At 42.6% G+C, this 27,375-nt stretch overlaps 1 protein-coding gene across 2 annotated transcripts in view; it reads left to right on the top strand.

Annotated features, from left to right (window-relative positions):
* Nucleotides 1-27,375, top strand: part of LARS2 (leucyl-tRNA synthetase 2, mitochondrial) — a 205,656-nt gene that overhangs the window by 158,011 nt on the left and 20,270 nt on the right. For both annotated transcript variants that reach the window (XM_038742284.1, XM_038742281.1), the window contains exons 14-19: nt 251-388; nt 14,064-14,164; nt 15,704-15,886; nt 17,038-17,207; nt 20,171-20,248; nt 20,671-20,782. In XM_038742284.1, the coding sequence (XP_038598212.1) occupies nt 251-388; nt 14,064-14,164; nt 15,704-15,886; nt 17,038-17,207; nt 20,171-20,248; nt 20,671-20,782 (782 nt within the window). The remainder of the gene's footprint in view (nt 1-250; nt 389-14,063; nt 14,165-15,703; nt 15,887-17,037; nt 17,208-20,170; nt 20,249-20,670; nt 20,783-27,375) is intronic.

Here is a 27,375-nt window from a genome sequence, read left to right as displayed (position 1 = left end):
ATGCCATCTTATAACCACCATTCAGGTGTAAATTGCATTTCTTAAAATGAAGGGGTGATTTTTTTCAAAGCCATTTCTGAACGTTTCCCAAATGGAGCCTGATGCCCCCTTTTTTTCCCTCCCCTTTTCACAGATTTTGATTTGATGGGTTTCATTCTAAGGACCTGCACATGATTTAGGATTTATCTGATTGGAGTAGTTGTAGCAAAGCAGGAGCTTCCTCATGCACTGTTCTCCCTTTGTCTCCTAGCCCATTTGACAAAGCCTTAGCGGACTACTGGATGCCTGTGGATTTGTACATTGGAGGAAAGGAGCATGCGGTTATGCATCTGTTTTATGCTAGATTCTTCAGCCATTTTTGCAATAATCAAAACATGGTGAGACTCAGGTAAGCACTTGCAGATTTCTGAAGGAAGGAATCACACAGGATCCTGGAACTGGAGCGTTTGGTTGTTCCTGGAGGCTGAGGAATTCGGCAATCCATTTTTCCATTTTGCTGTGTGCACCTCAGCCGTTTGCCAGGATTTCCCTAATGAGCATCTAACTGTGCTACCTCCAATTCTCCTTGGTCCCTTATGTGCATTAGGCATTTAAGATGCTTGAAACGATGCCGCAAAAATAGCAGGACTTTGGGGTCATTTTAGGTATTTTTTTGCAGTTTTCACTGGGAAGTTACTTGGGTTCCATCCCCAATCTTGTGGGAGAATCTGTGTGATTGAGACCTGCTTCTTTAAGCTGCTATGAGCCACGGCAGCTTTTCTCAGGCCTGCTGGAAGAGTCCTGGGATCTTGAGAGTTTTGTGGCACATTAACAGGGTTCGAGGACATGCCCACAAGTGTTTTTATATTGTGGTGTTTGGTCTCCAAAGGAAATCATGCACCCCGCTTTAATCTTTCAAACATTTTCACTTTACAGTTCCTAAACACCAAGACCTTTAGCAGTATATGTCAGTCCTGGCCAACAAGTGTCCTTTTTTTTTTCCAGTATGATTGAGACTTTAAGGACACACAATCCTGAAGGCTGAGTTTAGCTCTGCCTCCTTATGTGTATTTGGATGGATTGTTTGCTACAGTAGAAAACCCAAGGCAGCAGCTACTAGAAAATGTATTAGTAAATCATATTGTGCAGTGAATGTGCATTTAGCAGTTCCTGGAACTAGCTGGCATTTTATTCCGTTTTCTTCAGGTGGGTAATTCATTATCCATTTTCCTCGTGGGTGATTTGTTATCCATTTTCTTCGATGGATAATTCATAATTCATCAATTGAGACTTAATCCGCCTTTCCAACAACGTTATCCTGGGTCCGAGGGAAGGAAAAAAGAAATATGTCAACAGTTAATGTAATTATTTGAGCCTTGGTAATGAAGGGACCTTGTTGGCCAAGTGCCTACTTGACGGTCCCTAAAAACTCCTGTTGGAGTAGCTCACAGACCTCTCAGGTTTCATTCAAATGCTTACAATACTTCAGGGTGTTCTTCCAGGCAGGACAGTCACTAAACCTAAGAGGTTCCCTGCCAAATATTCATCAATCAATCAATCAATCAATTGTATTTATTGAGCGCTTACTGTGTGCAGAGCACTGTACTAAGCGCGTGGGAAGTACAAGTTGGTAACATATAGAGACTGTCAGTATTTGAGCAGTAAATTATCCCAGGTCCTGTTACCCAGGGCCTAAAACATTTTACCAGAAGATGAAGCAGCAGGCCTAAAGAGATTTAAGACCCATTTTCGCATCCCTTTGGAGTTACTTTTTTAGTGGGGTCACAGAAATCCGTGATAGTTATGATATTTATTAGGGGCTAAATTCTGAGGTAGAATCAGAAGGGTTCAGGCATTCTCACTGCCCCATCACGAGCTTGTAGTCTAAAAAGGGGGCAGACAGAAGGAGCTAGAACCATGAATTGCAAACAGCAATGAGTCACAGAGTCGGCAAACCCTGGACAACAATTTTAGGAGAAGTAAATGAGCATTTCTTAGAGCAGGGAGGCCTTAGGCTCTTCTCTGCTCAAGGCCAACAGCCCTTAGGAAACATAAGTTCCCTCATCTGTAAAATGGGGATTAAGACTGTGAGCCCCACGTGGGACAACTTGATCACCTTGTATCCACCCCCAGCGCTTAGAACAGTGCTCTGCACATAGTAAGCGCTTAACAAATGCCATTATTATTATTATTATCAGTGTTCTGGTGGTTATGGATGCAGGAAATAGGGCCCCCGGGGCATCCCGCCCTTTGGCGCCAGGGCTGACAGATCTGGGCAAGGGGAGCAGAGTGTTTTGGGGTAAATGAGGAAGGGACTGATGAATGATTTTTGTCCATGGGAAGTCAATCAATCAGTGGTATTTATTGAGTGCTTAATATATGAAGAATATTGTACTAAGCAATTGGGAGAATACAACAGAGTAAGGGCAGCGTGGCCGATGGATAGAGAGAGCACAGGCCTGCGCGTCAAAAGGATCTGGGTTCTGTTCCGGGCTCTGCCCTTCCTGCTGTGTGGCGAAGTCACTTCACTTCTCTGTGCCTCAGTTACCTCATCTGTCAAATGGGGATTAAGATTGTGAGCCCCATGTGGGACATGGACTGCGTCCAACGTGATTACTCTGTGCCCACCCCTGTGCTTAGAACAGTGCCTGGCATACATAGTAAGCACTTAACCAATACTGTAAAAAAAATTAGCAGACACATTCCTTGCCCATAGCAAGCTTACCCCCCAAGAGGGAGAAGGATAAATTTCTGGAATTACAGTGACCATTTTCCAAACCACTGGTCGTCTTGTACGGCATTTCTTGTAGTATAATTTATTTCATTGCCTGGAGAAGAAAGTAAGCATTATTTGTTTGTCTCAGGGGGTACCAAAGGATTTATAGGTTAGCCCTTTGTTTCAAAGATCCATTCATTCATTCATTCATTCAGTCGTATTTATTGAGCGCTTACTGTGTGCAGGGCACTGTACTAAGTGCTTGGGAAGTACAAGTTGGCAACATATAGAGACGGTCCCTACCCAACAGTGGGCTCACAGTCTAGACGGGGAGACAGAGAACAAAACAAAACATATGAATAAAATAAATAGAATAAATATGTACAAATAAAATAAATAGAGAAATGAATACGTACAAACGTATATACATATATACAGGTGCTGTGGGGAGGGGAAGGAGGTAAGGCGGGGGGGATGAGGAGGGGGAGGGGGAGAGGAAGGAGGGGGCTCAGTCTGGGATGGCATTTCTTGTAGCATAATTTATTTCATTGCCTGGAGAAGAAAGTAAACATTATTTGTCTCAGGGGGTACCAAAGGATTTATAGGTTAGCCCTTTGTTTCAAAGATCCAGTAGAAGCCTGTCACCCATTGACGTTTGCATGGCTCTCCCATGCTTGGGAAGGTTACAGCAGTTCCTGGCATAAGTGATTGTTTGGGACGCTTTTCCGGCTAGCATCTCCTGCCTTGGCTGTCAGCTACTAATGCTGAAGGAAAAGCGAGCATTAGCTTTGCAGTGTGAATGGGAATAAAAGCCACATCCCAGCTTGTCTGTGTTGAAAGGAGATAAAGGAGACATTTTCCCTCCTCTTTGTTCAGGAGACGTGAGCAGCTGTAGCTGTTGGCGTCTTGTCAGTTTTTGCTGTCACTTTTTTAACGCACAAAAAAGCCCCCTGCACACAGAGAAACTTAATTCCCCGAACCAAGATACTTAATGTGGTCCTGGTTTTCTTTTTTAAGAAGGAAATGGAATCAAGTTGTAGCTCTTAGGAACGACTCTTCTCCGGTCCCTGGCAACCTGTTCGCCCTGAAACTTCCCAACAGGCTCTAGCCTGGACCTTTTCCCCCTCCTCCTCTCCACCTCACATCTCTGATTGCGGCAGAAGGCTGCCTCTCTAATCAATCAATCAATCGTATTTATTGAGCGCTTCCTGTGTGCAGAGCACTGTACTAAGCGCTTGGGAAGTACAAGTTGGCAACATATAGAGACAGTCCCTACCCAACATTGGGCTCACAGTCTAAAAGGGGGAGACAGGGAACAAAACCAAACATACTAACAAAATAAAATAAATAGAATAGATAGGTACAAGTAAAATAAATAAATAAATAGAGTAATAAATATGTACAAACATATATACATATATACAGGAAAGGAGGGTGGGCTTTCACTGCTGGAAATGTTAGAAATGGCAGTCTGGGTCAGACTGATGGTCTATCCATACAGAGAATGGTCCGAAGGATGCTTGGAGAAATGGTGGAAGTCGCCCTCCTGGATATTCATATTCATACTGGATATTAGTACGGTTCTAAGCACTTAGTACAGTGCTCTGCACACAGTAAGTGCTCAATAAATACGATTGAATGAGTATTCATTGCCTTGGCTGCAAGTGGACCATATAACAACCCCAACCTTTCTCACTAATGCCCCGTCACAGACTAAGTATCCATGCCCCTGTCTAAATCCTTTTTGGCCCCTCAGGCATCCTTTATTTTCCCTTTACTTAGTCCCTAACTTTTCCCATTATGGATATTTCTTTAATAAATTTATTCAAGCCCTTGAATTCATTGGTAGCTTCTGCCTGCCCAACTTCAAGGAAGAAATCCATGATGCTTACCACTCAGTGCGAGAAATGCTATCTTGGATTTCTTTTTTCTTGAAGATTCCACCTTCCAGATTCAATAGGTGATCCTAGTATTGGTGTTGTTTGATGTGGTGGCAATTTCCTGCTCACCCTGTCCATGCTCTTCATGATTTTGTACACTTTAATCGTGTTACCCTTTCACCTTTCCTGCCTGGAGGGTGTTAATCTTTTAGAGACTGCCTTGTACAGGAGCAGCTGCACAGCCCCTGAACATTTTGGTTGTCCGTCTCTATTCTATTCTGATCACCTCATTTTAGAGAAGCAGCGTGGCTCAGTGGAAAGAGCCTGGGCTTTGGAGTCAGAGGTCATGGGTTCAAATCCCGGCTCCGCCAATTGTCATCTGTGTGACTTTGGGGAAGTCACTTCACTTCTCTGGTCCTCAGTTCCCTCATCTGTAAAATGGGGATTAAGACTGTGAGCCCCCGTGGGACAGCTTGATCAACTTGTAACCTCCCCAGCTCTTAGAAAAGTGCTTTGCACATCGTAAGCACTTAATAAATGCTATTATTATTATTATTATTATCAAGGACAGCCTATAGAATTTGTGTAATCCATGTTTTTAATTTAGTGGCAAAGCTGTGCCCTTTCTGACACTTTCTGATCATGCACAGAATCTGATTGGCATTTTTGGCCACTGCTTCACGTTGGATCAGTGGTCCAGAGAGGCACTGAGGTTCTCTAAAATTGTATTACCTTTTTTCAAAATGGTATTTCAATGGTTCACATTTATTATTACTGTGACTGTTATTATTATTGTTAATAATTATAATAATGACATTTTTAAAATGCTTACTGTGTGCCAGGCACTGTAATAAGCCCTGGGGTAGATACATGATATTCCGGATGGACACAGTCCATGTCTCAGATGTGGTTCACAGTCTTAATCCCCATTTCACAGATGAGGTAACTGAGGAATAGAAAAGTTAAGTTACTTGTCCAAGGTCACACAGCAGATAATTGGTAGAGCTGGGATTAGAACCCAGGTCCTTCTGGCTCCCAGGCCCTTTCTCTTACCAGTAGGTCATGTTGCTTCTATGTCCTTAGGTACCCAGTTAGAAAATAATAATAATAATGACATTTGTTGAGCGCTTACTACGTGCAAAGCACTGTTCTAAGCGCTGGGGGGGATACAAGGTGATCAGGTTGTCCCACGTGGGGTTCACAGTCTTAATCCCCATTTTACAGATGAGGGAACTGAGGCCCAGAGAAGTGAAGTGAGAAGCTCTGGATTGTCCAGCTTCACTAGTTCTGGCCTAGCTGATGGCACACCTTCATCCTCGCAATAGAAATCACAATAACGGTATTTGTTGGACACAGTCCCTGTCCCACAGAGCGTTCACAGATTTAATCCCCATTTTACAGGTGAGGGAATTGAGGCACAGAGAAGCCACGATGACACAGCAAACAAGTGACAGAGCTGGGATTGGAACCCATGACCTTATGACCCCCAGGCCTGTGCTGTATCCACTACTCCATGGTGGTTCTCCCAAACTGTATATATCCATAATTTTTTTGCATTACTGTCCGTCTCCCCTTCGACACTGTCAGCTCTGCTATATTGTACTCTCCTAGGCGCTTACTACAGTTCTCTGTACAGAGTAAGCATTCAGTAAATACAACTGATTGATAACAGCGGGGATCGCTTCATCTTCCACAGACGGCCCTCACTCCCTGTTCGCACCCTTCTAGACTGTGAGCCCACTGTTGGGTAGGGACCGTCTCTATATGTTGCCAACTTGTACTTCCCAAGCGCTTAGTACAGTGCTCTGCACACAGTAAGCGCTCAATAAATACGATCGATTGATTGATTGGAGGCCTACAGAGTGCAGTGAACTGTGTGCTAAACTTGGAACAGTGTGGAAGAAAAACAAGACATGTTCCTTTCCCACGAGGAGTTTGCACACAAAGAAAATAAAATCTTGGCTCTTCCACTTCTGCAGTGTGGCCTTGGGCAAGCCATTTAACTTCTCTGTGCCTCAATCACCTCATCTGTAAAATGGGGATTAAGATAGTGAGCCCCATGTGGACAGGGACCGTGTCCGATCTGCTTATCTTATATCTATTCCAGCACTTAGTACAGTGCCTGGCACATAGTAAGTGCTTAACAAAAACCATTTTAAAAAAGGGGAAGTAAAATTTTCAAAAACCATAATATTTCTCTTAACAAATACCATTAATACCTCCAGCACTTAGTACAGTGGCTGGCACAAAGTAAGTGCTTAACAAAAACCATTTTAAAAAAGGGGAAATAAAATTTTCAAAAACCATAATACTTCTCTTAACAAATACCATTAATACCTCCAGCACTTAGTACAGTGGCTGGCACAAAGTAAGTGCTTAACAAATACCATTTTAAAAAAGGGTAAATAAATTTTTCAAAAACCATAATACTTCTCTTAACAATACCATTAATAGCTCTAGAGTAGCCCTCCCCGCACTGGTTGCGTGGTTTGCATGTGCACATGTAGGATAAGGAACAGTTTCTCAGTAATGCTACTTACATTGAATTTCCCTTGTTGGAATAAAGGAAAAATATGAAGGCTTTCAATGTGATAGCTGTTCAGAGTTATAGCCTCCCTCTCCCTCACCCCCGTGGAGTTTTCACGATTAAATTTCTGACAACTACCAAACTCTGTTATCCTTTCGTTAAATATGGTGCGGTGCAAATGTAAATCACTCTGAGATCAACTGGCAACTTGACCAAATAGTAGGGCCACTAACTTCTCTGGATAAAATGACACGATCGGGTCAGTCAGTGGAATTGACCATCTGCTGTGGGAGAATTCAGTAGAGCCACGATCCATGCCCTCAAAGGACTCAGTCTAGCTGGGGAAATATACGTTGATATCTCTTGAAGAAACTGTAGTATCAGGAATTAGTAAGTGTGTGTTTTCCCGAGCCCTTTGAATAAAGAATACACTAGCACAATCATTTAGGGGCCAGTGAATCAGAATAGTGCATAATCTATTCCATTTCTGTCAGACTTTTTAGAACAAGGAATTTAAAGTACTTCAGGACAGAACTTTGTGTGCTCCCACAGAGCTGGAACAGCATATAAAAGCAGAGATCTTTAACCTATAAGAGGCAGAAAATAATGTGCTGTAATATAGTGTAGCACCAAGGCTCATAATGATAGTAAGGTGACATCCAGATGCTGTGCAGTTGGGCACAAATTGAGGTGTTGCTTGAATAATTGGTGAAGCGACGTACTTGAATAATTGGTGAAGCGACATACTCTATGGGGTTCCATTTGATGACAAAATGACTTCTTTTTTCCCCTCACATCTCCTTTCCCTTATTTAGGATGTGGAGCGACCTTGAATTTTATGAATACAGGGCACACCATTGGATTGCTGGCATTTTTATCCTGCTGTAGGGGCCAGACTGTAGGGACCAGACTCCTGAATATCTTTCCAGCATTAGATGTGGGAATTGAAACTCCCTTTTCTATCATCATTCTACCCTTCTCCCCTGTAACTGCCCACTGTACTTCCCTTTCTTTGTCTCTTTTTTAAAAAAAATTGTATTTGTTAAGTGCTTATTATGTGGCAGGCACTGTACTAAGCGCTGGGGTAGATATACGCTAATCATCATCATCAATCGTATTTATTGAGCGCTTACTATGTGCAGAGCACTGTACTAAGCGCTTGGGAAGTACAAATTGGCAACATATAGTGACAGTCCCTACCCAACAGTGGGCTCACAGTCTAAAAGGGGGAGACAGAGAACAAAACCAAACATACTAACAAAATAAGTAGAATAGATATGTACAAGTAAAATAAATAGAGTAATAAATATGTACACAGTCCGTGCCCCACATGGGGCTCACCTTCTTAATGCCCATTTCACAGATGAGGTAACTAACCGAGGCATAGGGAAGTGACTTGCCCAAGGTCACCCAGCAGGTGTGGTGGAGTTGGGATTAGAACACAGGTCCTTCTAACTCCGCGGCTTGTGCTCTATCCACTAGTCCTTGCTGCTGCTCTTCATTTCAACTTCCTCCTCCTTTGGTTCCTATCGTGGCTTAGTGGAAAGAGCACAGCTTGGGGGTCAGAGGTGGGGGCTTCTAGTCCCACCTCCACCACTTCTAGACTGTAAGCCCGTTGTTGGGTAGGGACCGTCTCTATATGTTGCCAATTTGTACTTCCCAAGCGCTCAGTACAGTGCTCTGCACGCAGTAAGCGCTCAGTAAATGCGACTGAATGAATGAACTTGTCTGCTGTGTGACTTAGGGTGTACAAGTGCTGTGTGCGAAAGCTCACAGATCCAGGATGGGGAAGAAATGCTGCGTAGCCTCAGAGTCAGAGGATGTGGGTTCTAATGCTGCCTCTGCCGTTTGCCTGCTGTGGGACCTTGGGCAAATCACTTAACTTCTCTGTGCTTCAGTTTCCTCAACTACAAAATGGGCATTCAGTACTTAGACTCTGAGCCCCAGGTGGGAAAGAGACTGTGCCTCCGACCTGATGAGTTTATATGTGTATCTCGACACTTAGAACAGTGCTTGACATGTAGTAAGCGCTTAATAAATGCCATTTAAAAACCCAGCGAAAAAAGAAATGTCCCAGGTTGTTAAATACATGTATCAGAAGAGAGGCCTTATATTATAACAGCCATTGGATATTCAATCGTATTTAATCTTGGATTGGATATCTCTCCCCTGTCCACTTCCAGGGAGGTTCTGGTCAGATTAATGTTGTACTGTCTAATCAGGCGGCTGATAGCAAAATAATTCTTCCTGAAAGGGAACGTGGCTTTTGATCCAGATGCAGTACTACTGACATGATCTTTGCCCCTGAACAGCTGCAGGAAAAATGCAGAGCACAGACTCAGACCTGAAATCCTCCCACAGGTTTTTGACCCAGTAAATTTGGGCCTTCTGGTTGTTTGTGACCACCATAATAATAATAATGATAATGATGATGCCATCTATTAAGTGCTTACTATGTCCAAAGCACTGTTCTAAGCTCTGGGGAGGTTAAAGGTGATGGGGTTGTCCCATGGGGGGCTCACAGTCTTAATCTCCGTTTTACAGATGAGGTCACTGAGGCACAGAGAAGTGAAATGACTTGCCCAAAGTCACACAGCTGACAATTGGCGGAGCCGGGATTTGAACCCGTGACCTCTGACTCCAGAGGTCACGCCACAGTGGAGTGACCTTTTCAAATCGGACAGGCAACTACTCTCCCCGCTTTCAAAGCCTTCTTGAAAGTGCAACTCCTCCTAAGTCCTTATTTACTCTTTTCCCGTTCCCTTCTCCCACTCCCTTTGTCCAGCCCCATAGCACTTATGTACATATCCAGAATTTATTTATTTATGTTAATGTATGTCTCCCCTTTAGACTGTAAGCTTGTTGTGGGCAGGGAATGCGCCTGTTATATTGTTGTGTTGTGTTATATTGTTGTATTGTATTCTCCCAAGTGTTTAGTACAGTGCCCTGCACACAGTGCCCTTCCCCCCTTTTCGACTGTGAGCCCACTGTTGGGTAGGGACCGTCTCTATATGTTGCCAATTTGTACTTCCCAAGCGCTTAGTACAGTGCTCTGCACACAGTAAGCGCTCAATAAATACGATTGATGATGATGATGACAGTAAGCACTCAATAAATACGATTGATTGAGTGAGTGACAGTGAGCTTGTGGGCAATGTCAATGTATATTATTGTATTAATAATAATAATAATGGCATTTATTAAGCGCTTACTATGTGCAAAACACTGTTCTAAGCGCTGGGGAGGTTACAGGGTGATCAGGTTGTCCCACAGGGGGCTCACAGTCTTCATCCCCATTTTCCAGATGAGGGAACTGAGGCCCAGAGAAGTGAAGTGACTTGCGATTGGTGGAGCTGGGATTTGAACCCATGACCTCTGACGCCAAAGCCCGGGCTCTTTCCACCGAGCCGCGCTGCTTCTTAGTACAGTGCTCTGCACATGGTCAGAGGTCAGTAAATACAACCGAATGAATGACAGTAGAGCTGTAGATCAAGGTTGCTTCCTCAACACCTTTCGCTCTCACAAATGGCATCAAACAAGGCTGGGTTTTGCACTGACACCTTTGCACCGTAATGTTCACGGACGACGCGGCTAGCTGATGTGGTCAAAGGCTTTTGAATTTGCAGCGGCAGAGACTCAGCCGTGACCTGCTGAGCCATCTTTCAAGACCTGTAATTGCTCACTGAATGTTTTTTTGTGAGCCGCTAACTGCTTTGGGCTGGCAAACAGTTTAGAAAGACCCAAGTTGAGCTCCGATCGAAGCCCAAGCCCCAGTCCCACCCAGCACCGGTGGAATCCATTGATGGGGTGCAGTTTAAAGTCATTGAAAAATCCTGCTACTTGGGCAGTGTGCTTTAGTGTAAGACTCCTATTGATGATACCACCTCCGCTCCCAGTACGGTGCCTGGCACATAGGTAAGCGCTTAACAAATGCAAAAATTATTATTAAGGTTCATCGGTCTGACCGCGGCAGCGTTTCAAAATGGAAGTCGTTGACCCTGGAAAGAAAGCCGGGTCACCGTAAAGACAAAGATGGACAAGTATTGGACTGTTGTCAGTACATCATTGTTCTGTGGCTCTGGAGCGGAGACACCGTAGTGACGGCATCAAAAATATTCGAGCAGTTGTCGCCGTGCTGTCAGTGGTAGATAGTGTGCCTAAAATGGCCAAGTTGCCAGCCCCAATTAAGGCCTCGCATTAATGCACGTTCCCAGGTCTTGTGATCATGATTAATCAATCAGTTGGTGGCATAGATTGAATGCTTACTGCATGCAAAACACTGTACTAAGTGCTTGAGAAAGTATAATATAGTAGAGTTGGTAGACACGCTCTCTGCCCACAGTAAGTTTACCATCTACAGGAAGAGAAAGACAGTCTAGACTGTAAGCTCTTTGTGGGCAGGGAATGCTTCTGTTTATTATTTTATTATACTCTTCCAAGCGCTTAGTGCTGTGCAGTAAGTGCTCATTAAATACGATTGAATGAGTGAATGAATTTTACTGTAAATGATAGATTGGGTAAATAGCGGAGTATAAGGGTATATACAAAAGTGCTAAGGAGTGATAATAATAATAATTATGGCATTTAGCACTTATGTGCCAGGCGCCGTACTACCCAACCCAGTGCATAGCTGACACAGAGAGGAGGGCGGATGAAGAAAATGAGGGCTTAGTTTAGGTGATCAGGCCAAGTGCTAAGAATGTGCAAAAATTATTGCAAGTGCTAAAGCTGCTAGATGGATACAGTTTAGGATCTTGCAAAAAAAAATGGGGAAGCCTTGTGAAGTGGCTGTCTGCATAAATAGGGTAAACTCATATTAATAGTACCAAAAATTAGCTGTGATTCTGGAGAAAACCAATTTATGATATATGAGAGGGGTTTGAGTATTTCAGAAAGGATGTGATTCTTTGTGTCACCAGAAGATGGCACCCTGGTAATGTAATAATAATAATAATAATAATAAATAATAATAATAATGTTGGTATTTGTTCATTCATTCATTCAATCGTATTTATTGAGCGCTTACTGTGTGCAGAGCACTGTACTAAGCGCTTGGGAAGTACAAGTTGGCAACATGTAGAAACGGTCCCTACCCAACAGTGGGCTCACAGTCTAGAAGTGGGAGACAGAGAACAAAACAAAACATATTAACAAAATAAAATATGTAGAATAGTAAATATGTATAAGTAAAATAAATAGAGTAATAAGTCTGTAGAAACATATATACAGGTGCTGTGGGGAGGGGAAGGAGATAAGGCGGGGGGGATGGGGAGAAGAGGGATAGGAAGGAGGGGGCTCAGTCTGGGAAGGCCTCCTGGAGGAGGTGAGCTCTCAGTAGGATTTTGAAGGGAACCTTCATGGTGGGTCTCATGGTGAGGCTCATAAGTTTCAATCCCCATTTCACAGATAAGGTAACCGAGACCCAGAGCGCCTACTATGTGCCAAGCATTGTTTTAAGCGCTGGAGGGGGATACAAGGTAATCAGGTTGTCCCACATGGGGCTCACAGTCTCAATCCCCATTTTACAGATGAGGGAACTGAGGTACAGAGCAGTTAAGTGACTTGCCAAAAAGCTGACAAGTGGCAGAGGCGGGATTAGAACCCATGACCTCTGACTCCCAAACCCAGGCTCTTTCCACTTAACCACGCTGCTTCTCCTGCTATGGAAGGTGAAAACCTGCCTGGCTTGAAGGATGTGGAGTCCAGGTTCATATCTGTATCTAGGTAATATTGAGCTTTTCAGAGGTTTTAGTGGTGCTGAGTATTCTTCTATTCTGAGGCTGCTCATCAAGATTGAATGCAACCCTTTTCCCCCAAATGTTTAAAGAATTTGCTTTAAAATCTTTCCTACTTTTTCCTGTTGATATTAATGGAAAACACCCATCCATGATGGTATCAACGTGACATCAGAGCTGAGTGAGCACCCTCTGGATTTCCAAACTCAGCACATGTGTGTGAGCTGTTGAATTTCAGAAAAGCAATGTTCCCGAGAAAAAATGTCCTCCACTTTTAAGAACAGCCAGATTCTGATGCTGGAAATTTTTTTTGCCCTAGTCATTACTTGAAAATGGGTTTCCATCCAACTTCAGGTTTTAATGTGATGCTGAAGAAAAGAGTCATCTGTTTCTCCAGCCTGACTGAGAAGCAAAGAATGTTTGTGACTCAACTAGAGCCAGCTGTCCTTGAACCACAGGTCTATTTCCATGAGTTTCCTTTCAGCCTGAGCTCCTTGAAGTGGTTTAATTAACTGTCCTGCCCTTTACAGGAGTGGGGAAAGGAAAGTAAGAGTACTTTGGAATGATTCCTTCACAATAGAGGCCTACCCTGCTAGGAATTCCGAGGCACTTTTTAGAGTAAGATTTGAAAACCTTGGGTATCAGAAAACTTTACTTCCCCTTCTCCCGTGAATTTGTGAATTATAAGGCAGTGTAAAAGTTTAATAAGTTTAATTTATTCACTGCAACCTGCTGATATTTTGCGAGTCACTCTGTTAAAAGGCACCGTCTCACTCAGATAATACTGTACTATAAAATGAGACAAAACCAAGTTATCCAGCTACCAAAAGACAACTGAGGCCCAGTGACAAGATCGTTATTTTGTCTCTGGAGTGAATAAGAGGAAACATAAGTTAACAGAATGTTTAATCATTTTACATAGAGTCCCTCAAATGTATATGTCCCCATTCTCAAAGTTTACGTTTCTTTTCTGTGCTCGTTTTTAAATTCAGGATATTGCAAAAATTGTGATTTTCATGCAACCCACACTAGATCTGAGGAAGTTCATTCTTTTCTCCGAATAGGACTTTGAGACTTTGGGGTAGACGGGCACGCAGATGGTGTTTATTGTTTGTCTGTGAAGTTCTCTTTCTGTAGATGCAACGTGGAAGGTTTACATTACTGTTTAAAAAAAAAAAGAGGTCATGTTGAAAGTGTTACTTCCTTTTTCTTTCATCTTTCCTTAGGGAGCCTTTTCATAAACTCCTAGTTCAAGGCCTTATCAAGGGGCAAACATTCAAACTCCCTTCGGGACAGTATCTGAAGAGAGAGGAAATTGATCTCAGTGGTAAGTGATACAAAAAGGAAAGTTCCCTGGAGGTGTGTCTAGAAAACTGTATCAGATGAGGGTGTGCATATCGTAGTGCGTAGAAAAACAATCTTGAGATGTGTTGTCTCTCAAATAGAGAATAGTGTGTGTCTGTGCGTTCTGGGCTCAGAAACACTGAACCCTAAAGCCCAGCCAGGGAAAAGGTGAATCAGCTATGTCCCAGCAAAGAGCAAATAGTAATTTTGGCATGTTGTTGGCCTTTTATGCGGATCTGCCCGAGTAACAGCTAGACCATAATCCACATAGGACTTTTATCATGGAAATATCTGACAAGTTAAAGTCTGTTCCATGATAGAGCAGATCCAGCAGAGATGCGACAGAAACTGAATTCTTATTAGACTCTTAAGCACCTCTTGAATAACGTAGAAGCATAGCTGACACAGCCTTGCTTTCGGTGTATTTTTCCTTTCTCAGATTATTACAGGGCCTGAAGCCAGCACTTTTCACTAGACTTTTAGGGTTCAGAAAAAAATGTAGATTCCCTTCCTTCCTTCTTCCTTCCTTTCTTCCTTCCACCTTCCCTCTTTTCCACACTGTCCGTCCGTCCTTCTTTCCTTCCTTCCTTCCTTCCTTCCTTCCTTCCTTCCTTCCTTCCTTCCTTCCTTCCTTCCTTCCTTCCTTCCTTCCTTCCTTCCTCCCTCCCTCCCTTCCTTCCTTCCTCCCTCCCTTCCTTCCTTCCTTCCTTTCTTCCTCCCTTCCCCTACACTGTTTCCCTCTCCTTTTTCTTTCTTCCTTTGTCCCCTTCTTCCATGATTTCTTCCCCCCTTCCCCTCTCTTTCTCCTCCACTCCACTCTTATCTATCTCCCTGCCTTCTAGCAGCTACTGTACAGTTGCCTTCTTTCTGACTGCTGGGAATTTTGTGGTCTGCGGGAATTTTTACTTCCCCTGGATCAAGAAGCAGGTAAAGAAGCAGTGTGGCCCAGCAGAAAGAGAATGGGCTTGGGAGTCAGAGGACTTGGGTTCTAATCCCAGCTCTGTCACTAGCTTGCTGTGTGACCTTGGACAAGTCCCTTAACTCCTCTCTTCCTCAGTTTTCTCAACCATAAAACAGGAGTTAAATCCTCCTCCCTCCACATGTGAGCCCCATGTGGGACAGGAATTGTATCCACCCTGATGAACCTGTATCTACACCAGTGCTTAGAACAGTGCTTGACATGTAGTAAGCACTTAAAAAATAGCATTAAAAACGAGAAAGATCCTCATGTTACCAGGACTAAAATGAGGAAAGCTTGCACTGGGGATGTGTGTGTCCTTTTCCCTGTTCTCCCCACTCAGAGACAACTCTGTCTTTCAGGAATGTCAAATTTACTTTCAGAACACAGCCAAAGGAAGTTAAAAGGAACTAATACCTGCTAGTGATGATCATTTGCTTATACAAGTCAAGTGGCAGATTGCTCTTTAGCTTGAAAGACGAAGTCCAGAACATTGTCAGGATTATTAAAACAAAGACATCATCAATTTAGTAAAAGATCGGTTTATTGTGTGCGTGTATGTAGGCTCTGATCCTGTCCATGCTAAAACTAAGGAGAAATTAGAAGTGACATGGGAGAAAATGAGCAAATCCAAGCACAACGGGATAGATCCTGAGGAGGTCGTCGAGCAGTATGGGATTGACACTATCCGGCTGTATATTCTCTTTGCTGCTGCTCCAGAAAAGGACATTTTATGGGAGGTGAAGTGTAAGTCATCTTGATGCTTCCAAATATTCTTGGCTGAGGGTTGTGGTCTTTTGAGGGGGAGGATTATGAGAATGTGAAATGAGGAAGATTATTTAGGCCTAATCACCTAATAGCTTGTTCCCCTCTCCCTCCTAACAATAAGTGCAGCTTCTCTGCAGTCTCCTCAGTAGCCGCAGACCAACATTTTATCATTTGGTTGTCGAGAAGTTCTTCCTTGCACCCAACTAAACTCTCTCCAGCAGGTGTTGGGCCCATTGCCTTTTATCAGACTGTTCCTCCTCCATCTCTACCCTAAATGGATGAAGTTAGTGGGTCAGCACTTCACTCCTGAGAGCCACAGGGGAAGAATGAGGGAATCGGTCCAGTTTTCTCCCTTCCTTCCCCATGGCCTGGGTGGAAAGGAAGGTGTGCTAGGAGGAGGAGCTGGAAAAGGATGTAGTTCAAACAGAAGGCGTGAAAGAGGTTCCTACGACAGTCTTGTGTGTAAAATGCAACTTATTTGTGCCTTCTAAAATGGAACTTCTCTCTGTAGGATAAATTTTCTCCTGGTGTTTCTTCCCCAGGGCATGTAAGAAGTCTCTCGGGCCTCATCACAGATTATAAATATTCTTCAGCAAGTCCATGCCTATAAATACAAATTAATATCTAACATTTAAATTATAGCAAGTGCTAGAAAGCCACCTATGTCCTTTTTAGCAATTGCCATAACACTAAAACGTATAACATGTGGTTTCATTAGTGTTTTGGAAATATTGCCATTAGGAAATCAGAAACATTCTTTGACATTTTAGAAGTACATTTATATATTTTGATAAACCATAACACACTGTTGGAAGAGACAGTTGTGCACAGGGAATTGGTCAAATGTGTACTGTACCACAGGTTTTCCTTAATAGGGAGTTCATCAAGCTTGTAACTTCCTCTGAGCATACTAAGAATGAGGTGTCTGTGTCTGATATTCACACAGCAGGTGTTCAAGAAACCCCACTGATAATGAAATACTATTGATGGTTTGTAATTTAGGTGCCCAGGTACTTTTGTCAAAGCCTGTCCGTGGCGTATCTCCAGTAATATTTATTGTTGTTCTACTTGGTTGTAACTGAATGTCCTTTTTCATCCTTTCATTTGCTTTCACGTTTCGCTGGGCTCAGCCGATGCTCTCCCTGGGGTGCTGAGGTGGCAACAGCGGTTATGGTCCTTGACAACAAAGTTTATTGAATCTAGAGCTTCTGGGGAGGTGCCCAGACCCCATCTGCTGAGCAACAAGGAGAAGGCCGAAGTCAAAAAGCTTCTGAAGTACAAGAATTCTGTGATCTCACAGGTAGTAAAACGCTTGGAAGCTTTTTGATGGCGTGGATTTCTGTAATTCATTCCTTTAATCATATTTATTGAGCGCTTACTGTGTATAGAGCACTGTACTAAGCACTTCACACACACACACACACACACACACACACACAGAGATGTGTGTGTGTCTATAAAATATTAGAACAGTAGATTTTCACTTCTGGTTTTTATTCCTGTTTTGTTATAAATGAATATGATTTTGGTGGAATATGATTTTCCTTTGTCTAGCTAGCAAGTCTATCTCTTCCTGCAGTTACTTTTGGCTGCTGGGATCCCATTTTTTACAAAGCTGTTGTAGAGAATTTCAGGAAATGTATTGGGAAGGATCATCTAAAATATTTCCCCACTCTTACATCATTGCATTCATCACTTGAGTTTTTGCCACACTTACTCTTACTTGGCTAAAGTTCCAAAGGGGATGGAGACCGTTTTCGTCTCCTCAAAATATATATGTAGTTGGAATTGCCCGAGAAGCAGTGTGGTCTAATGGATAGAACATGGGCTTGGAAGTCAGAAGGAACTGGGATCTCATCCCGGCTCTACCACTTGTCTGTTGTGTGCCCTCGGGCAAGTCACTAAATGTTCTGTGCCTCAGTTACTTCATCTGTAAAATGGGGATTAAGACTGTGAGCCCTATGTGGGACAGGGACTGTGTCCAATCCGATTAACTTGTATCTACGCCAGCCTTGAGTACAGTGCTAACAAATGCCATAAAGAAATTGATATTAGAATCTGAAGCTACATACTTCCTAACTGGGTAAACTCAGTTAAGGTGAATTAGAAGAAGCACCTCCCCATCTTAATCCATCTATCCTTTGCCATTGAGCAGAGGGAAATCTTCCCATCTTCAAAGCCCCAGTACCTCTTTCGAGAGGAAGATTTCTGGGAGGTCTTCCCTGACTAAGACCTCATTTCCCAGCTTATCAATCAGTGGTATTTATTGAGCACTTGCCGTCTACAGAGCATTGTACTAAGCGCTTTGGAGCGGGCAGTACAGTAGAGGTGGTAGACATGCTGTCATCCCCCTCGTCCCCCTCTCCATCCCCCCCTTCTTACCTCCTTCCCATCCCCACAGCACCTGTATATATGTATATATGTTTGTACATATTTATTACTCTACTTATTTGTTTATTTTATTTGTACATATCTATTCTATTTATTTTATTTTGTTAGTATGTTTGGTTTTGTTCTCTGTCTCCCCCTTTTAGACTGTGAGCCCACTGTTGGGTAGGGACTGTCTCTAGATGTTGCCAATTTGTACTTCCCAAGCGCTTAGTACAGTGCTCTGCACATAGTAAGCGCTCAATAAATACGATTGATGATGATGATGATGAGAGTACAATACAATAATAGACACATGTAATTCCTGATTCTTTTGATGATTGTAGCCTCTTGTACGATAGGTTTGCCTCAGTCCCCTTATCAGTCCATCAATCGATGGTAATTACTGAGCTCTGCGCTAAGCATTTGGGAGAGTACTACAACACAGTTGGTATACCTGATTCCTGTCCTCAAGGAGCTTACAGTCTAGTGGATTGTAAAACTACCTGTGAGGGTAATTTTTGAATGGGGTCTTGGTTCTTCCAGCTACCCTGAATTCCTCATTACTCTAAGAACAAAACATGGCTGAAATTTCTGTTCTAACAGTAGGAATTTGCCATGTGCTTAAGCCTTCCTCTGGCCAAGGAAGCAGGAAATATATGCTAAAAAGTCCCTGTGGAGTTATCCATGGGGTGAGGAGCACTCCTGGAGAGTCTCACCTCATTTGACCATCAGGTCTCTGAACAATAATAATAATAATAATGATAATAATGGTATTTGTTAAGCGCTTACTATGTGCCAAGCACTGTTCTAAGCACTGGGGTAGGTACAAGGTAATCAGGTTGTCCCACATGGGGCTCACAGTCTTACTCCCCATTTTACAGATGAGGTAACTGAGGCACAGAGAAGTTAAGTGACTTGTCCAAAGTCACACAGCTGACAAGTGGCGGAGCCGGGATTAGAACCCATGACCTCTGACTCCCAAGCCAGTGCTATTTCCAGTAGGCCACATCTGAAAATCTACCCAAAGCAACTTAACAGTTGCCAATGGAAATTAAAAGAAAGCAGAAGCTGACCCAGAAATTGGACTTTGCGTTTTAAAGGCATTGAATTCTTAGAAGGATTAATTGAGCCAAGAGATGCCTTGAAAATGAAAACTATAGTTTTAAGTTGTTCCAAGCCATAGACGGGTGTAAAATTTCTCATTTCATTTTAAGGAAAATGGTAAAAATGAAGAAGAGCCTCTTGAGTATCTCATTCCAAAACTTTTTCGGTGGCATTCTTTTTGGATATTGAACATGCCCAGATTATATCTGTTCGAGAAAGAAAACACTTTTCAGATTTGCTGTACCACGCACAATGTTCAGAATGAGCAGTCATCCGCAATGAAATGTGACTGGAAATCTATCATACTTTCCTTGATTTTTTTCTCAAATGATTTCAAGTCCACAAACCTGTGCCGTTTCCAATTTGAGTTGCCACGTTTTACTTATCGGAGCGTGAATACCTGTTCAGATGCAGTGAATGCATTCTCTTTTTTCACTTGCTTTGCCCTTCAAAATGATTCCTGTCTGTTGATGCTTTTTTCAAAGTTCATCTTTTTCTAAAAAAAAAGTATTTGGAAGGAAATAGTAATTTACTGCCCTGAATTTATTAACCTCAGCAATGTCAGAGCATTGCCGATCCCTTCAAAGCCTTTTGAAATTTCATAATTGGCTTAGGCGTCCATTTAATTTTTTTATTTTTTTATTTTTTCAGAATCTGATTTTTAAGAGTTGCCCAGTTTGGGATTCTCTTAATTTTTGATAATAAAGAATTCTATTCAGAACTTTTAAGTAATCTCATTAAAAATAAGTATTTTGATTTTTTTTTTTTAATCCCACTTTATATTCCTAGGTAACTGCTCATTTCACAGAAGACTTCTCATTGAATTCTGTGATTTCTCACCTGATGGGGCTCAGTAATGCGCTCTGGGTAAGTCTTCTAGCTTGTGCTGATTTGTCATCCTCCATAGCTGTAGTCGAGTAGACATACAACCACCAACAAAACTGATGTCTTTTAGACCGTGAGCCCACTGTTGGGTAGGGACTGTCTCTATATGTTGCCAGTTTGTACTTCCCAAGCGCTTAGTACAGTGCTCTGCACACAGTAAGCGCTCAATAAATATGATTGATTGATTGATTGATGATTCTGAGGTCCCCTGAGTCTCCAGGCTGGGAAGACGTTTTGATATTTATGGCACTATTTTGTATGGCCGGGAATCCCCTTGAACAGAGGATTTGATTTTCCATGTTTGTCCTGCTTCCTTAGGGATTGACTCCCTGCAGTCCTTCCTAACCTTTTTTAAGTGTATAAAGTATAGATCTTATACACTTTTTCTATTGTTTTCTCTTTAGCAAGCATCTCAACGCATCGTCCTCCACAGCACCGAGTTTGAAGATGCTTTGGCCTCTCTCTGTATCATGACCGCTCCAATGGCCCCTCACGTCGCCTCAGAGCTCTGGGCAGGTACTTGTATCATTTGCTTCATTAACATTTGGGACACCTGAAATCCAAGCTGTGAGAGATCTAGAGGAGAGTTGGAAGAGAGGAAGTGGAAGTTGTTGATGTGCGTAACCTGGTCAGAGAATTTAAATAGGAAAAAAAGACAGGAGTTTATCATTGGAGCAAAGGGATGGTTTTATTTTGTTTATTTCGTCCCATCAATCAATCAATCGTATTTATTGAGCGCTTACTGTGTGCAGAGCACTGTACTAAGCGCTTGGGGAGTACAAGTTGGCAGCATATAGAGACAGTCCCTACGGGACTTGAACAAGTTTGAAACAGAGTAGAAGGAGTCAGAGGAGGGTGAAAGGTTGGTTGTCCCAGTCACTTAGATCACCCAGTTATTTCACGGAAAGGAAAGTGCTGTATTGGAAAGAATACAAATTCCGGCAGCCTGTCTCTTTTTAAGATTTGTGGTGACCAATTTAAAGCCGATCTTATTTCATAGGTCCCATTTGTGGCCTTTTGTGGTTCTTCCCATAATAAAAAAAATGTCTTTTAAAAGAAGGTTAAGAATGCATTTTAATAGGCACTGTTTTCTCTGGCTGGTCACAAGTTTTCGCTCTTCTGTTAAACAGGAATTGTAAGTAGGAATACTTTTAAATACAAGGGCTTTCTAAGTCCCTTCAGTCTGCTAAAAAAAGAAATAAAAAGGTTTGTTTTGCATAGTTGATTTCCATTCTGTTGTAGAAAGTTTCAATGTTGGGCAGTGTGGAAGGGTGTTGCTGTTGTTATTGCTGAGCTCTTTCTAAATCCTGGCATGGAAAGAAGATGAGCTTAATATTTTATCAAAAGAGGCCTTAGAGGAGGGTAGGAAAAGATGATTAGAGATGATTTACCCTGTTAAATAGAATCTGATTGTAAACATCTTTCCTACCTATGCACACTGGTTTTCTGTTTAATAGTAATATTGTATAAAAAGAGGCCTTAGAGGAGGATAGGAAAAAATGATTAGAGATGATTTACCCTGTTAAATAGAATCTGATTGTAAACATCTTTCCTACCTATGCACACTGGTTTTCTGTTTAATCTTAATATTTTATCAAAAGAGGCCTTAGAGGAAGGTAGGAAAAGATGATTAGAGATGATTTACCCTGTTAAATAGAATCTGGTTGTAAACATCTTTCCTACCTGTGCACACTGGTTTTCTGTTTAATTTCATTGAGAGGTTTATATAGCTATTAACAGGAGACGGTTAGATGAAAAGTTTTATTTGCGTTATGCTTTTTGTTTGAGAGTCACTGAACAGTATGAAATCTCAGAAGCCATGCCACTCCCCTGTACTGTGTCCTGTAAATCGGGGGTGGGTTTGACAGACAAATATACCAGTCTAGCACTTACCAAGACCTAGCCTCTCAAGAAAGAGTCCAAGTAATGTACTTTGTAGAGCTTTTGGAAGACCAAGATCCAGAGGAAGATTGAGAATCGATATAAAATGCTTGCAACATTCCCTTGCAAAGGAGGAAAGTTGCCATTGCTTGTTCAAAGAAAAGGGTGAAAGACTGGATAGTAGGATAACAAGCTGCATTACACGTTCCTGAAGCTACGCTCACTTTATGCCTTCCGCAGGGAGAAGTTTTAAGTGAAAAGAACCATCTTATATTATTGTTGTTATTCTACCATCATGGTTAATATAATGATATTATAATAATGAAATAATAAGAATAATAATTGTGATATTTGTTAAGCACTTAGTGTGTGCCAGGCACTGTTCTAAGGGCTGGGGCAGGTACAACATAATCAGGTTGGATACATTCCCTGTCCCACGGAGAGCTTACAGTCTTAATCCCTATTTTACAGTTGAGGGCACTGAGGCCCAGAGAAGTGAAGTGACTTGCCCAAAAAAGACCCTTAAAGCCGCTTTCAAGCTGCAAGTATGAAGGCTGTTTCGTTGCATTTTTATCCCAGTTCAGCCGCTTGTCAGCTGGGTGACTTTGGGCAAGTCACTTAACTTCTCTGTGCCTCAGTTACCTCATCTGTAAAATGGGGATTAAAACCGTGAGCCCCATGTGGGACAACCTGATGACCTTGTATGTACCCCAGCGCTTAGAACAGTGTTTGGCACATAGTAAGCGCTTAACAAATGCCATCATCATCCTTTCGGGCCAGATTCAGATTTTAGTGTGAGAATTCAGAGAAACAGTCTGTGAAATATTTGAGTTGCAAGGGCCTTACTTTCAATCTTTAAACATCAATGCCCTAGAACGTAGGTGCTCAGAAGATTCCAGAGTGAATATAAGCTCTTTTTTATTTTTATTTTTATTTCAAAGAACAAAAAAAATACTGCATGTAGGAAGTGAAGTTCCATAGTAACTTATTTTAGACCTTGGAGTGTGTATCCTCTACTGTTTCAATTTAATTCATTGTTGGGGAAACTCAATTTCTTAATAGGCTCAAAGCAGAATTGAAAGAAAATATGTGGTTAAAGGGATCCATATCCCTATTTTCACACATGTTTTCTCCAGTCTCTGGTTCCAGTTTCTCTGTTCCCTGTTCTTAATATTGTCAACTACATATACCTCTAAATCACAGCCCCTGGGTGTTTTTATTTCCAATATTTTCATATTGTCTGAAGAACCTAGAGTATAAATTTTCACCTCCTTTTAAGCCAAGAACAGATACGTCTCTTGGGAAAGTGGCAAATTGGTTAATTTAAAAAAAACCCTAGTGGCTTTTATAGGGGACTCGAGTACCACACTCAACAAATAGTATGCAAAGTGGATTGTGGTAAAGCAGTAACAGCTGCCGCAGAGGAGGGAGATGTTCTTTCTGTGTCACGGTCACAGGGCGTGCCCCTATTTGGGTTGCAGTCATGAGCAGCCAAAAGTTTGCATTAAATATCCCGACTCAAACCTACAGATTTTACTGATTTTCAGAGCAAAACCCAGCAGATGAGATCGTTCTTGTAAACATGGTGTTTCTGTAAATTCTGTGGCTGAAGAAGTCACCTTGTCCCAATATTTGGTTTTGTTTGTCTAGATGCAAAATGCAAAGAGTGGAGTTAGCAGTTTTACATCATTTTAAGTCAAGGGTGAAGTCAATTTAAATGTTACTCACGTTTGAAGTTGAGTTTATCTCAGTTTTACTTTAATAATGCAGCGGAATTTGGGGGGTGGGAGTAAGGGTGTGGGGAGGATTTGCAAATAAAATCAGGCAAGTCCCAACAATTACCCAGGCATATTTTTCTGGTTCATCCTGTTGTCTTCATAATACCTGCTCTTCATTTCACCGATACCGTGGAGGAGCATTGGTTTCACTGTACTGTTTTGGGGGAGTATTACATAAATCAGTATCCCTCCCACCTTGAGGGAGAGGGAGGAAGGGAAAGAAGGATAGCAGCATAGCCTAGTTAGCAGAGCACAGGCTCCACCATTTACCTGCTGAATGACCTTGGGCAAATCACTTCACTTCTCTGGGCCTCAGTTCTCTCAAATGCAAAAGGATGATTTAGAGTGGAAGCCCCCTGTGGGGCTGGGACTGTGTCCAACCTGATTACCTTGTGTCTGCTCCAGTGCTTAGAACAGTCCCTGGCACATAGTGAGCACTGAACAAATATCTTAAAAAATAAAAGGAAAGGGATAGGGAGCAGGAGATAGCGTGAGAAAGCTTGCACTTCCCCGGTGGAATATCCGGCAGTCTTAGTGGATAGAGCACAGGCCTCGGAGTCAGAAGGACCGAGATTCTAATCCTAGCTGTGCCACCTCTGCTGTGTGTTTTGTTTTGTTGTCTCCCCCTTCTAGACTGTGAGTCCGTTGTTGCGTAGGGACCGTCTCTACATGAGGCCGACTTGTATAACTTGTATTTCCCAAGTACTTAGTACAGTACCCACAGTAAGCGCTCAGTCAATACGATTGAATGAATGAGTGGATGAATGTGTGACCTTGGGCAAGTTACTTAACTTCTGTGCCTCAGTTACTTCATCCGCAAAATGGGGATAAGGGCGTGAACCCCATGTGGGGCAGGGACTGTGTCCGTCCTGAATAACGTGAATGTACCACAGCACGTAGAACAGTGCTTGGCACATAGTAAGCACTTAACAACGTGTCTCAGTGGAAAGAGCCCGGGCTTGGGAGTCAGAGGTCGTGGGTTCTAATCCTGGCTCTTCCACTTCTCAGCTGTGTGACTTCGGGCAAGTCACTTAACTTCTCTGTGCGCAGTTACCTCATCTGTAAAATGGGGATTATGACTGTGAGCCCCACATGGGACAACCTGATTACCTTGTATCTATCTCAGTGCTTAGAACAGTGGTTGGCACATAGTAAGTGCTTAACAAACGCCGTAATTATTAATTATCATTATTATCTTTTTCTGCTAGTTTTCATTTCATTCCCTCCGTCACACTCTGTGTGACAGGACTGAAATACATTGGAAGAACTTATAATGGGGAAGTGTGGCTTTGGGCTAATTCTCTAACGTACTGAAATTTGTACTTTAATAAATTGCAGGTAACATTTTATGGAATCTGGGTCGATTGGAGCACTGTGTTACTTTCATTCATTCATTCAATCGTATTTATTGAGCGCGTACTGTCTGCAGAGCACTGTACTAAGCGCTTGGGAAGTACAAGTTGGCAACATTTAGAGACGGTCCCTACCCAACAGTGGGCTCACGGTCTAGAAGGGGGAGACAGAGAACAAAACAAAGAGCGAAGTTACAGAGCAAAGTGAATCGCCCCCTCATCTGCACTCCCATCCCAGCAATTCCAGTGCATTACTAAAGAAAAATTGAGGTGAAGTCAACTTAGAACTTGAATCATGTTTAAATCTACTTCATCCGTGATTTAAAACCTGATATAAAAATGGTAACAACTTGTACTTGTTTTCCAGCCCAGCCATTTCTCTTCCCCTCTTCTGGCTCCTTGAAATGCACGCCTGTTTTGGCTCTCCTCATTGTTACCCTAGAAAACATTTACCCCGGGGAGGTCTTACCCTTTTTGGCTTTGCCCTCTCATTCTTGTGACATTATAGTTAAACCTGGCTTAGCTAATGCAGCTAGCTGTCATGTGCAGTTTGAACTTTCTGTTATTACTGGAAGAAATTGCTCCTACTAGAAAGCGGTTTTATCTTTTGCTGCCAGCCATTCTGACAGGCAGGCTTTGCTTTTTTTCTTACCTTTCGTGGTTCGATTTACCCAGGAAGGCTTCCCTGAATCTGTTTTTCACTGAGTTCCTACCTGCACGCAACCAAGAAAGAGTGACTCCAGTAATGGAAATCCGCCTCCTCGGGATGAGAGCGCAAAAATGATTCTGGCCCAGGGCTCCTCAGGAGAACTCTCCTTGTGAAGGTCTTCTGAACAGAAATTGGTCCTCCAGAGAATAATTCAGAATCATTCCGCACAACTGTAGCAGAAAGACTTCCTCCTCTGACAGTGTGGCTTTTGATGTGGGGGACAAAAAGGAGGCAATTGAATGGAAGTTATCCGACAGACCTCCATCCCTTTCCATACCTTCAAAGCCCTACTAAAATCACATCTTTTCCAAGAGGCCTTCTCCAAATAAGCCTTCACTTCTCTAAATCCTGACTTCTGCTTCTCCTAGGCATTTGGGTCTGTTCCCCTTTAAGTACTTTGATATTCATCAAAGATGCACTTTGGAGAGAAGCAGCGTGGCTCAGTGGAAAGAGCCTGGGCTTTGGAGTCCGAGGTCACGGGTTCAAATCCCAGCTCCACCACTTGCCAGCTGTGTGACTCTGGGCAAGTCACTTCACTTCTCTGGGCCTCAGTTCCCTCATCTGTAAAATGGGGATGAAGACTGTGAGTCCCCCGAGGGACTACCTGATCACCTTGTAACCTCCCCAGTGCTTAGAACAGTGTTTTGCACACAGTAAGCGCTTAATAAATGCTATTATTATTATTATTCGTCGCAGCCCCACAGCACCTGTATGCATACTCATCTGTAATTTAATGTCTGCCTCACCCTCTAGTCTGTAAGCCTCTCATGGGCAGGTAAACTTTGTAGAATACTGTTCCCAAGTGCTTAGTACAGTGCACTGCACAGAGTAAGCACTCAGTGAGTACCATTGATTGAATGATTTTGTCCCTCAGGCATTCTGGCCTGAGGGACAGTAAGAGTTAATGAAGCCCCTGGGTGAGGGGAGAGTTCACTGGGCCGATATCTTGGTAGCTGCAAACATTAAACCGGATGAGGAAATCTGTTTCCTTCCTGCAGCCTTGGATCTGAGGATCATACATTACCGCTAAATTCACATCTTTTTGTGTTTCCCCTCTTAGAATATTTCCCCAGTCAGCATCCGCATCTTGTCGGGGAAGGTTTTGAGCCTGCTAGCCTGTTTTCAACGGGGAAACACTTGGTTTTGCTCCCCAGTGGACAGTAATGCCGCAGAAGCTGGAAGCAAATAAAACTCGGGTTACCATTTCCCAGACTTCCACAACTTAAAAAGTTGTTAATCAAGAATAGGCAGGTTCCAGACCTAATATTTCAATTGCCGGGCCCATAATGGGCCTGATATGAGGCCCATAATGGGCCTGATATGAGGCCCATTCCCGGGAAATTCCTTTGCATATATTGGAGTGATGAGTTGATTCCTGGACTGCATTCG

Source organism: Tachyglossus aculeatus, chromosome 2 (genome assembly GCF_015852505.1).
Source record: "Tachyglossus aculeatus isolate mTacAcu1 chromosome 2, mTacAcu1.pri, whole genome shotgun sequence".
Classification (NCBI taxonomy): Eukaryota; Metazoa; Chordata; class Mammalia; order Monotremata; family Tachyglossidae; genus Tachyglossus; species Tachyglossus aculeatus.
Note: the sequence above shows the minus strand (reverse complement) of the source record. Positions and strands in the feature narration are given on the sequence as shown.